This window comes from Amblyomma maculatum, chromosome 4 (genome assembly GCF_055883805.1).
Source record: "Amblyomma maculatum isolate TAMU_Amacu chromosome 4, ASM5588380v1, whole genome shotgun sequence".
Classification (NCBI taxonomy): Eukaryota; Metazoa; Arthropoda; class Arachnida; order Ixodida; family Ixodidae; genus Amblyomma; species Amblyomma maculatum.
This window is the reverse complement of record NC_139347.1, coordinates 18877277-18889747: the sequence shown is the minus strand read 5'-3', so window position 1 is coordinate 18889747 and position 12471 is coordinate 18877277. Positions and strand designations below refer to the sequence as shown.

General features: G+C 43.8%; 1 protein-coding gene across 5 annotated transcripts in view; it reads left to right on the top strand.

The window, feature by feature from the left end:
• bon (tripartite motif-containing protein bonus) overlaps positions 1 to 12471 on the top strand; it is a 160639-nt gene that overhangs the window by 133305 nt on the left and 14863 nt on the right. The window contains exon 17 of one of the 5 annotated variants that reach the window (XM_084600845.1): positions 12069 to 12340. The exons of the other annotated variants lie outside the window; for them this stretch is intronic. Within the exon in view, the coding sequence (XP_084456971.1) occupies positions 12069 to 12125 (57 nt within the window). The 3' untranslated portion in view covers positions 12126 to 12340. Of the gene's footprint in view, positions 1 to 12068; positions 12341 to 12471 lie in introns of those variants that run through there. 5 annotated transcript variants of the gene reach the window in all.

Sequence of the window (12471 nt, the reverse complement as noted above, 5' to 3'; positions counted from 1 at the left end):
GAAGGCTCGCCTCATCAGTATCTTGCTTCGCACAGCTAAGCTTGGCACCTGCTATCTTGCTTGGAGCTTGATATATACGCCTTGTAGACATTCAGGGTCAGTGTATAGCATAAGAGCTGCGCACTTTTGCTAAAAATATTCAGCGTGAGCTCAATATAGCCATTAATTCATAATATTTATGTTCGATATATTGAGGCTCAACCACTACGCAGCTGATATGTTTGCATCATGCCGGTCACATATGATTTATCCCCTTAGTGCTGAATATCTTGGCTTCCCCTTTATGCAAAAGGCAATGGCACATTTGAAATGAGTATGTTTTGTCTTGCTAGCTGTTGTGCTGTGCAAGAGTTGAGAATGGTGATAATGTAGAGTAGTCTTTGTTTAGCTTCAGGCTGTTCACATTACTTTAGCCCTTTCACTTACAAACTAGAGTATTTGTTCAGCTTCAGCAGAGGCTGCTGAAGTTTTGTTTCTATCAGTATTATAAAGGATGATGTTGCTTTCGAGGTATCCTGTACAAAGCTTGTTTTTCGTGCAAAAGAAAAACAGAGGTAGAGATTTGAGATCAAAGAAGCTTTTGCGTGATGTATACTTGGTAATGGAAACGGCAGTCGTCGTGGAACAGTCTGGAGTACTTAGCTAGCCACAGCATCAGTTTGGCAAGCCTGATGAACTGTCTGTAACATAGATGGACAGAAAATATCCACATGACTTCAGCTGAACCTGGTGGCATATTGTGGGGCACTTGAGACCAGAAGCAGGCTGTTGGATAGGCTCTTTGCTTGGGTTTAAAAACTCAAGCATATGAGACTCGTGTTTGGGAAGCAAAATTCTTAAATTTGTTTGCTTTGTTCATCTGTGAGGGGGACTTGAAAAAGGAGGGAGATTGAGCTGAGTGACATGCTGCTTGCCGTTTCCTAGCTTGGACTGTTCAAAACATGTACATAACGTGCTAATCCTCAATTGATATTGGATAAGAAAGAATTTGCTATAAGAAAAGTCTCAACAGCTCCAAATTTTTCATTAAATTTTCTATTCATAAACATGGTAACTTGGACTGCTGCCGCTTTTATGGCATTGACTACAGTCAAATCTCAACATAACGAATTCCGCGGGACTGCTAAAAATAATCTGTTATTTTGAAATATTGTTGTAATGAAAAATCTGCGCTTATAAGCCAGTGGTCAAACCTAGCTATGAAAATGACATATTTTAGTAGTAGGCACGTGTGTAGACTAGCAAAACCTCAAATGAAAATGTTGCACTAACTTCAAAGCTGATTTATTTGAAGAAATTAATTACTTTCTTCTGCCGTGTGCAGCAAACATGATCACACTCTACATTACATCAGTACAGCACATACACCTTCCACTTTACGCAACACCTCATCGGGTGCGTGATTGCACCTTTGTCCATGTGCAAAAAAACGTCAGTTTATATGGCCTCATCTTCAGTGCTTCCTGAAGTTTGAAAATCTTTCAAAATTATCATGGCTGTCGATGGAGCAATGCTAGCTGTCTGCAGAGGCGGATTCGCTTTTTCCCTGCATTGATTTCTGACAGTGAAAGCTGTGTTTCTGTCTTCTTGGCACTTTGCTGACTGCAGTCATCATCAGATCTCGCACTAACTTCGCAATAAAATAACCTGCGACACACACACACACACACACACACACACACACACACACACGCGCACACGCGCGCGCACACACACACACACACAAACACACACAAAATGTCCCACATGTGCGAATGGCACAAACGACCGACTGGCGAACGGCACACAACACAGGAAGGAAAAAGGAAGGCAGCTAGGCCTGCTGGCTGCTACATATTAAACCACAGCTTTGTGGTGGCTCCGAATCCATAATATTGATGTTCCTAGATTATAGAAGAAAAAATAAAATACATGCCTTTTTTTGAAATATACGCTATCTTAAAATTCGGAATACTGAAATAGTTTTACATTGAAAACATAGGAAATCTCCAGGGAATTCTTTAAAAATTTGTTAATTTGAAAAATTCCTTAATGTGGTGTTTGTAGTAACGAGCTTTGTGGTGGCACTAGGCGCTGGCACTAGATATGCTGATGATGATAGCTACAGCCCAATGACTATACACTCGGAAACGGCGGTTTCTGTTTCACGCGAGAGTTGCGAGCAGCGGCTCTGTTAATTTTCGCCAAATCCATAATATTGATGTTCCTAGATTATAGAAGAAAAAATAAAATACATGCCTTATTTTGAAATATACGCTATCTTAAAATTCGGAATACTGAAATAGTTTTACATTGAAAACATAGGAAATCTCCAGGGAATTCTTTAAAAATTTGTTAATTTGAAAAATTCCTTAATGTGGTGTTTGTAGTAACGAGATTTCACTGTAGTACATACAGTTGTTCCCCATTAATATGACCCCCGTTAATATGGACGACCCAAATTATGGACAGTTTTTCTGGGGACGAAAGCTTTTCAATGTATTTATGCCTCGTTAATATGGAAACTCGCTGTCCGGACAATGGACAGGGGAAGAATGCACGCGTCCCACTTGGACCCATGTATTTTTGTCTCGTTAATATGGACAGTGCTTGAAAAAAAAATCAGAGGAGTCCGAACGCAAGTTAAAGAAGGGCGCGCCGCCCGCGAACCTACGTGACGGCCGATACGGCGAGATGCCCGAACGAGTCCTGTGGGGTTGCAAAGAACCACAGCAGGCGTGTCGCCGTTCTAAGGGAGGGGGAGCGCAAGAGCGGAAAGAACGTACACAGCAAACCGAGGGTCAGCGCAAGAAAGACCCCGAAAGGGGGGAACCAGGAGATTTCTGGGTGCAGCGGAAGTGCCGCCGTAGTCGGGAAAACAGCAACATGTGGTTGCAATAAATTCTGCTGAACGTGAACAGAGAGGCTGGTAAAAGCGTAAGAAAGAAATGACAGGAAGAAAGACAAGTGCCTACAGTGGCGGTAGGAACTGAAGTTTTCTTTCCCAAAGCGCAATGTGTGTTCCATGAAGCCGTTAACGCTTTTCGGTGAGAGTTAAGACACACTCACAAAGTAGAGCGACAAAAGAAAGGCAACGTACGAATACGCAACCGAGACCGGGCGTCCCGTCCTGGACGCGCTTCCCTCTCATGCTCCTGGTTTTCGTCCCTGTTGCGCTGCCGAACTGCCAAACTATGCACACTAGGCGGTCCGTATGTCGGCTTCGCTTTGAGTCAACGAAGCCCTTGACAAGGTATGAGCTCTTCGTAGTCGGCTGGCCGTTGTTCTAAACTATACTTCAGCTTGCAGTGTTTGTTTTATGGGAACACATAAAAACGGCGCCAAGATGGGATGTTCGATAACCCTCTGCATAGCAGCTTGCCAACTTGACTCCCTTGCTTCCATACAGAAACAGTACAAGGCAAGAAAGAAAGAGTCAGAAGAACGAAAAGGCAGAAAGGTTAACTAGGCAAAAAAGTGTACAGCATCAGGAGCCTGTAACCCACAACTTGAGTCTGGCTTTTGGCATGGCGGGAGTTAAACGCAAAAGAATAGAGCTGAACGCAGGCGCGAAGAAATCTGTGAATATAAGCGGCAAAAGCCATCTCAGTCAATCCAAGCTGCAAGGGACTAGTATCGACAGCTCAGCTGTTTCCTCACCTCAGGAGAATCTCAAGCAGCTACTTAGCGGCTACTTTGCTCAGTGAAGAGGCCATTTTGGAAGTGGCGGTGAGTAGAGAATCAGACGCTGATTCATCAGCCAGTGAGGAGTTCGTGCTCGCAAGTTCGACCAACACAAAGCCCAACATCACGGGTGTCATGGTAAGCGAGTCGCTTCAGACTGCACTACAATTTTTCGAAGACAACAATGGCAAGGATAATGCACTCAAAATTGCCGGTGCTCTGTGAAATTTTGAGTCCAGTGCGCACCGTTATGTACAAAAGCAGTCGTTAATTGCAATTCTCTTTTCTCAATAAAATCCTTTTTGTTTATATTCATGACTCGTTATTATGGATGACTCGCTTTATGGACAGTTTTGGTCAGAAACCAAAGTGTACATATTAACGAGGCACGACTGTATATACATTGATTTGGATACAGCTGGGCTCATACCAGCTGATCTTTGTGGGCTGCCAATGTGGGATCACGCGGTTTTGAGATATGACCAGCACAGGAAGTAATAGTCCCAATAGCCTTCCTCAAGCCTGAATTGGGGGTGGAGTGTTGCAGATACAGCCATGACATTTTAGCAGCTGATATGCAGGCAGTTAGGAGGGCCCGGTCCCTGAACATTAGTCCGGCAACACAACTTCAGCTTCACGTTTGTGAGCTTTGTACCAGCTAGCAGTTACTAGGTGCTCTCGGTCACACATCAGCCAGCCAACCGAGCTCACCTGCATGCCATTTTAGATGCTGAGTGGCATGTCAATTTTTTTCTAATTCCATTTGGAAAGCATCTTGCCATTGTGGCTCCATAATGAATTTCACTCGCTTCTGTCTGAGCAAGTCTTTCCATTCTGCCAGTACTCCAAAATTGCACACTTAACATGTGCTGTTGTAGTTAGTGTGATGAAGCCTCCTCAGTTGCAATGATGCCACTTGAGGGGCCATTCAGTAATTAAGATTTTCATGTCCCCTAAGTCCAAATTAATGAGCTTTTACTGTGCAGCAAATATGAAGTTGCACAGCCTATTGTGTTCGTATCTTACTGCAGGAGTCCCTTAGCATCTTGTGACAGGGTAGCATCAGGCCGCAGTAATAGTTTAGTTTTATTACAAGGAGTTCTTTGAACGCAATAAGATGTTTAACCCATCTGGTGAATGAAAATCGAAGCAAGTTCTGAACTTTAATAAGCATTTCTTAATTACTGGCATCTACATGTATACTTTTCAGGAATGAAAGGAAACAGGCAGCTTTGAAAAAAAAAAAAATATTATTTACTGTGTGATTAAAATTACCAACTTCGACTATGTTGTGAATCTGCAAATATATAGTAAAACTGTATGTCTGTACAGGCAGGTACAGCAGATCAGTAGCAAATTTATAATCTTCCCAGTCTTTTTTTTTTTTTTTTGTCATGGTATTTTTTCAGGGTCGTTCGCTTTTGCAATGAGTGATTCTTTTGCATCTTTGAGAGGTGGTATTTTTACTTTACGTTTAGGAAAAAAATTGAGGAAAAGTGATTGGCATTTGTAATTAATGTCTGTATCATTTAAGTCATTCACTGCTTTGTAGGAAGAATGAGGTGAATGATGTGGATACCACTGTCAGTATTTCAACATGCACTCTGTACCGGGTACACTTTATATGCTTCTAGTACTGTCTGAAACAAGCTGAGAGTGAGTAGGCATACTATGGTCCTCAGTCAAGCACAATTACATGCATCTTGAGTGTTATCATCATACAGTATAACCTTGTTGCAACGGATCCTGTTTCAACGGATATTCAATTGTGTATAACATACCAATCTGCGATGTTAGGTTGGTTATTGCTATCCCATCAATTGACTAAACTTTGCTTACTGCAGATTTGGCTACTGCGGATATTCGGATACAATGGACTAAATTTTGGGCATAATTTCTCTCCTTTACTCTCATTTACAGCAGACATCTGTACCGCGGACATTCTGAATTCTATTTCTTTCAACTTCAAACATTGCTTGGCCTACTTTCGGGACAGGAACGGCGCTAGCAGGATCAACACAGGCCGCCACCATTCTGAGGCGCCCTTAAATTGGCTTGAATTCGACCGGCTTGAAATGGGGCTGATTTTGACCATTTCTGATATATTGACGGGTAATTTGCTATGATCGCTATAATTACTTACCACTTATACCTGCTTATACTTCCATAATATTTTTGCCAAAATTAAAAAAAAAAAAAAAAAAAGTGTGGTCGCTTGGTAGTGCGTTCTTTCAGAATAAGATGTGTTGGGGTGTTTACGTTCAGTGCGGCGTATGCTTTGTGCGGGAAGACGTACTGTCGGTGTAGTGGCTGTACTCAACGTTGGCTGTACTGTTGGGACGTTATCGGTGGGGTGGAGCTAACTGGATCAGCCAGTGCTGTGCATCAACTCCCAGAAACGACGAAACGCAAGCAAATTTTCCTGAAGGACAAGCTTGATATCATCGAACAAGGTGAGAAGGACAAGAAGCAGGTGGACGTTGCCGTGGCCTTCAGCTTATCCAAGCAAACCTTGAACACTACCATCAGTGCCAAGGAGGCAGTCTTGGCAAAGGAAGTCTCGGGTGACTTGCAGCCAGAGAGGTTTTGACTCTGTGAGGCTTTATTCCTCGATGTCGAGGAGGCCATGCTGGCGTGGTTTCGTGATGCACATTCGCGAAACATCCTCGTGAATGGTCTGCTTCTACGGAAACATGAGGAGCAACCTACCATTGTTCTGAACCAAGAAGAGTTCAAGTGCAGTGAAGATTGGCTCAACCGATTTAAATTAAGGCACGGAACCGCCTTCAAGTGCCTTTCTGGTGTCTGTTGAGTCGGCCAGCATTGATGACACTGTTGTGGCCGAGTGGAAATCCGAGGTCCTCGCAGTGCACCTCGAACGCTACGCACCAAGCAATGTTTTCAGTGCCGATGAAAGTGGCATATTCTACAAGCTGAGGCCAGGAAAGATGTTCTGTTTTTCCGAAGATGCGTTCCATAGCCGCAAGAAGTCGAAGGAGTACCTAAGTGTTTTCTTCTGCGGCAACATGGACGGGGGGGGAATAGAAAGCTGTTGGTTATAGGCAACTCACAAAGACCGTTATGCCTGCGGAATGTGCGCGTTCCCGTGGATTGGGAATCCAACAAAAGTGCCTGGATGATGAAAAATATTTTCTATAAGTGGCTGTTGGAGTTCGACAACAAAATGCAGAGGCAGAAGAGGGATGTGCTGCCCTTCCTCGACAATTGCTCTAGCCATATGCAGCTTCCACAGCTTCAGGCCACAAAGGTGATGCATTTTCCACCCTGCACATCGTCAAAAGTACAGCCTATCTACCAGGGCATCATGCACTCAGTGAAGTCCAGATACCACACACGCCTTGCTGAGCGTTAACTTTTTGACTTGCAAGCGAAAAGAGACCCTGTAATTGGCCTGAGATTTGCAGTGCAGGTTCTTGCTTCTGTGTGAATGCAGATTCAGCCAATTGTCATAGAAAACTGCTTTAGGAAAGCTGGTTTTCCAGCCGGTGACAGCACCATATTGCCACAGGAATACCCACCAGATCCAGATCTCTGGGCAGCTGGAGAAGCGCCCTTCAGGAGCCAGGATTTCTCAGAGTATGTAACTGCGGATGATGACCTGGTCAACACAAAACAGTTGGCAGATAAAGAAATTGTAGCTGAATTCCGCAGAGTGCCTACAGCAGATCAAGACGTAGAAGAGGAAGAGGAAGAATGTTGCAGAGGGATTGTAGCTGAGAAAATAACTTCTCAAGCCTTGGAATACATCCAAGGCCTAAAGAACTATTTTGAGTGAGATACTATGAGGGCAGATGAAGTGAACAGCTTTATAGTGATGAAGACGCGCATAGTGTCCAAAGCTGTTCACCGTACAGAGCAGTCAGTCAGAGCTGACCATCTTCTTTCCGAAGACTTAGAGAGAAATAAATCCATTCTTTGTCTATATTTGTGACTTGCAGTTCAGTCTGGTTATAACAGACCCATTTAGTGTTTGCGTAAAAGTCTGTTGTAAGAGTATTACTCTTATTACATACTTCTTTTACAACAGACCAAAATCTTCACTTTCAAGGTCTGTTGTAGTGAGGTCAATCTGTATAAGGAATGCCATATGCATCATTTAGGTGGTGTATTCCAATCCAAGGGAAGGAAAGCGTAGCAGGGGGCAGCAGAAAGTTAGGTGGGCGGATGAGATTAAGAAGTTCGCAGGGGTCAAGTGGATGCAGCTAGCACAGAACCGGGTTAAGTGGAGAAATATGGGAGAGGCCTTCGCCCTGCAGTGGGTATAATCAGGCTGATGATGATGATGATGATTTCAATTCACATTTTCTGCAGTTGCAAGGCATATACTTTCTTTCTTTTTTTTCTTTTTCTTGAAACTATTTGCTGTGCACATTTCGACATGTGCTGGCCTCTGCCATCATAGATCATGCAAAGCAAAGTGCGGGAACAAACTGTGGAGAGGTAATTTAAATATTGTATACTGCCATATTTGTTACATGTTATGTAGATATGTTTTTCCACTAGCTGGAAAGCTGACATTAAACTGGTAAAAGGCTTCAGCTTTTTGCTTTATGTATGAAGGCACTTGTAAGCTTTCTATTTTTGTGCAGAAATGTCAATCAGGGCTCTTTAAACTGCGGCACTTTAGAATGAGAGGTGGGTCGCCTACAGTTCAGATTCAAACGAGAAGCGAAGTGAAAGGGGAAGAAGGCACTCTAGAGCATTTGAAATAGTGGACAGTGTTGCATGTGAAAAACGAGAGATACTAAACGAGCATTAGCAGAATTCTGGGTGCCCATGAGCACTATAGTCAGCCTCGGGGTTCATCTGTGGCCTTGGAGTTTCCAGCCTGTGAGATTCGCCTTTGAGCTATGCAGTGGGATGCTTAGGGTATTTCCAGCTCCAGAGCTCTGCAGAAGTGAGGGTGGCAAGTCTGCTCACTCCTCCAGAGATTGAGAGACACAGGGATGCGGTGAATGCCCTCCAACATGGCTCAGCAGAAAACTTGCAAGGATGGGGCACTTTTGACAAAGAGTGGAGGACTCTGAGCAAAGATAGGACAGAGCTGCAAGAGAGCTTTTAACCAACATAGTGTGTCCCTCTGGACACTAGTGTGACAGTGCCATAGATCAATTAGTCATAGGACACTAGTTTGGAGTTTGCTTAACAAGGCATGCCTGTCAGCTGCCAAGCAGCCAAAATGACAGATGGCTCAAGAGCATTCAAATGTCCCTTGGCAAATATTTATGAGACCAGAAAGGAATGCCACGTGCATTCTTACTGTTTGGCAACCTCTTGTGGTCCCTTCTTGTTTTGGTTCTTGCGTCTTCACACAAAAACTACACTTTTTGACATTATCAGGAGCGGTCCAGTGAGGACGGAGTAGGATCAATGGAAGGGGAACTGGATGAAGGCTCCCATGAAGCTTCCTTTGGGCTACACTTGCTTCATTTACTTACGAAATTACACACTGGTTGTGCTCATGCCGTGGTGGTGCAGTGGTTAGGGCGCTCGACTGCTGTGCCCAAGGATGCGGGATGGAATGCCGGCTGCTTTTCGATGGAGGGGAAATGCAAGGTGCCCGTGTGCTGTGTAGTGTGAGTGCATTTTAAAGAACCCCAGGTGGTCGAAATTTTCGGAGCCCTCCACTACGGCGTCTTTCATAGCTTGAGTCCCTTTGGTGCGTTAAACCCCCTAAACCAAACCGAACTGGATGCGAGGCCGACAGACAGAACATATTGGTACTGGTCCGACGCTGTTGCTAAAATTATGCAACTTCTGCAGGATCATGAACTCATCATTACCCTAATTGTGGATTGTGCCTTGCTGCTGACCTCTTATCTGATTTTTTTTTTCTTTTTTTGTTGCTTGTTTTTATTGTTCTACCCCGTCTGCACACACTGTAAATGGTTGCCCATTTCTTTTGCAACTACCTTTTGATTGTAGCTTCATTGGGAGGCGTATTCATGCTCTGCAAGTGGTAAAAGCTGGCTCATTTGGTCAGTTTTCCCGAGTTGGTAGCTGCTCTGGTAAAGCGAGCCGAACAGCAGGGCTACCAGAAGACATTTTCAATTTGCACCTTGTTTGTGCCGCTTTGTGACGCCACATTAACCCCCCTCATTTCCTGCTTTATTTTTCAAGTGAGCATGCATTTCCCTGCTGATTCCTTGCTCTTGTGGATGAACAGTTGCATTTCTGTGCTTTCTAAAGTGTTAACTGTCTTCTGGGAAGGCTGCTGGTCACAGTATGGTGAAGGGTGCAAGGTTGTGTGCAATGCACCAGAAAACACACACCAAGCAAATATGTCTGCAATTGACCGCATAGAGAGACAGAGGACAAAAGCTTGTCGTGCTGTATGGCTCTTGCTGTGGCTGTCTATTTTGTGCCTTCTTTTGCATACATATGCCCAAGCATAGAGTCAACAAGTTATTTTGCATTTTATTAATTTTTTGGTTGTGAAATGTATGTTGCTGTGCACATTTTCTGCTGCATCACTTTCCTGGGGAGATAGCATTTTGAAGCACATAGCTAGCAAAACTTGTAATCAATTTTCTCATAAATATCAGTACATTAAATATTATTTTAATCTTGGTGCTTGCATGAGGAATGCTGCACAGGCCGATGATTGGCCAAGTCTACTGTCTATACTGAGGCAAAAAATAATGTCACCTTGGCTATATGGAGTGATGCAACACAAAACCTTATGTGATTCATAGGAGGCTTTGTTGGTGCATGTAAACATCTAAATGTTCTGCCCTCTGTAGCATGACTTTCCTTAGTCCTGCTATTTTTTTCAGAAAAGAAATTAATAAGGGCCATCAGGTATTTGACATAGTGCATCGTAAATGTTAATGTCTTTGGTGACACGAGTAGCACTTGAGCTTATAACTGATGATGTAGGTAAGAACTCTTCGGTACACTTGCTGTGTCATAACAACAGTGGTGCTCCACTCCACTGAAAGTACATTGCGCACAACCTTGCTTTAGTGGTAGAAATGCAGGCCTGCCAAGTGAAACAAATGAACAGTGCTGTGTGGGAATGAGCTGCTGGCTCTGTGGGCTAGCAGCTTTGATGCCTTGAAGCAGAGTTCAAGCTCAGTATTTCAGCTTGAGAGAGTTTGCCGAGACTGTAGCGCTGCAGGGAAGTGCCTTCATGGATGATGTAGGGCCTCATTTTTTTGGCGGGAACCTGCCAAACCTAGCACCTATATTCAGTGCCTTAGCATGTTTGCTGGGAACTGCTCGCTTTGTCCTGCAGAGGACTTGCTCTTTAAATGTATTCATGTATTGTAGTGGCACAATTATATACTTAATGTTTTTCTCAAATGCATGATTCAATGACTGTGAAGCTATAGTAGTAGATATGACATATGCCAGGATGGCGCTAAGCAATAAGTTTCAAAATTCGCTTTAAATGTTTTCTTTTTTTTTTTTTTAATTTACTAGCAGTATTACTTTTGGTGTGTGATGCAGGGCTCTGATCACATTGGCAAATGAGTCTGATGGCAGCATGTTTGTACACAAGCAGGGGCGTAGCCAGAGGGCGTATTTCCGTGTCAGAACCCCCCTAAATTTTTTAGCTCTGTATACCTCCCTCTCTCGCTGCCTCCTTTCGGCCTTTTTTCACCCAATTTTTTTACTACCGGCGTATAACAGTCCCCAAAAAATCTTTCTGGCCACTCCACTGCCCATGAGCATGCTGTATTAAACAGGTGCATATGTGATAATGGCACCATGATGACAGTGACCGAGAACAATCTGGTAGGTCAAGCTGCCTTTTGTTCAAAAACTTGCAAACTAAAATCTATTATTGGTTTACAGTTTGCGTGCCGCATTTATAGCATCTTGTAAGCGATGACAGCATTTGTACTAATTGCTGCTTATCAGGCTATCATCAATTTTAACTGTGCTTTATTTAATTAGATTTTACCGGGCAAGGTGGTGGGTACAGTGATAGCAGCCATTGGCCGTTCTTATGCTTAGTGACAAAGGCACTGCTTGTAGCAGGCAAACCTTTAACACCTTTAGTTTGCTCGTGACTACTTTGGGCTTCTATGTACAAGCGCAGCTCAGAATCTTTGCTGCAGAAATATAGCTTTGCGGGAAAACCAACTTGCATATTAAGTGACCTGCCGTAAGTGTCATGAATGAGAGTTTTCGCAGAAATGGCAAAGTTTCCCACCCAGTGCTGTTTTCTTGTTTCTCAGCATGCTCCTGAACCTTTTTGTTGATGTGGCTTGTTTTTGCCTCTGCTTGTGTCTTCGTAAGAGGAGCAGTGTTGTGAGGTAGGCCTGATGCATGCATGTGCCTGCCTTGTATTTCTATTCTTTTTTTTTTTATATGTAATGTGTTCAAGAGGTATTCTACTTCCCCTTCCTCTTTTTTTTTCTCCCCTCTCTCCCAAGGTCAAGTCTGGGGTGAGCGTGCTTCTTCCCTTAAACTCTGGTCTTGAGAGCGGGTGAGGCAGAGGCTGGCTTGTTCCAGTGCCAGTCCCCGGCGCATACTCCGGCACCACCGTTTATTTATTTCTTGGGGTACACCTCAGATGTGTCCATAGGTGCTGGAAAGAATGGAGAGTGTAGGTTTAAAGGTTTACTGTAGAAAGAATGGCAGCCACGGTCTCATGCCCCAATTCATTAACGCACCCCAGCATTTACTCCACAGTGGGGGAAGCAGTTGCTGCCCCGATTGGAAGTTTATTGGAATTCAGAAAGGGTTCTTGGCATTTCCTCCAACAAGGCGCTCCTTAAGAAGCCGGCCCTCCCATGCTTTGCATGAGGAGGTGCGAATGGTTTATGGAGGCATGCT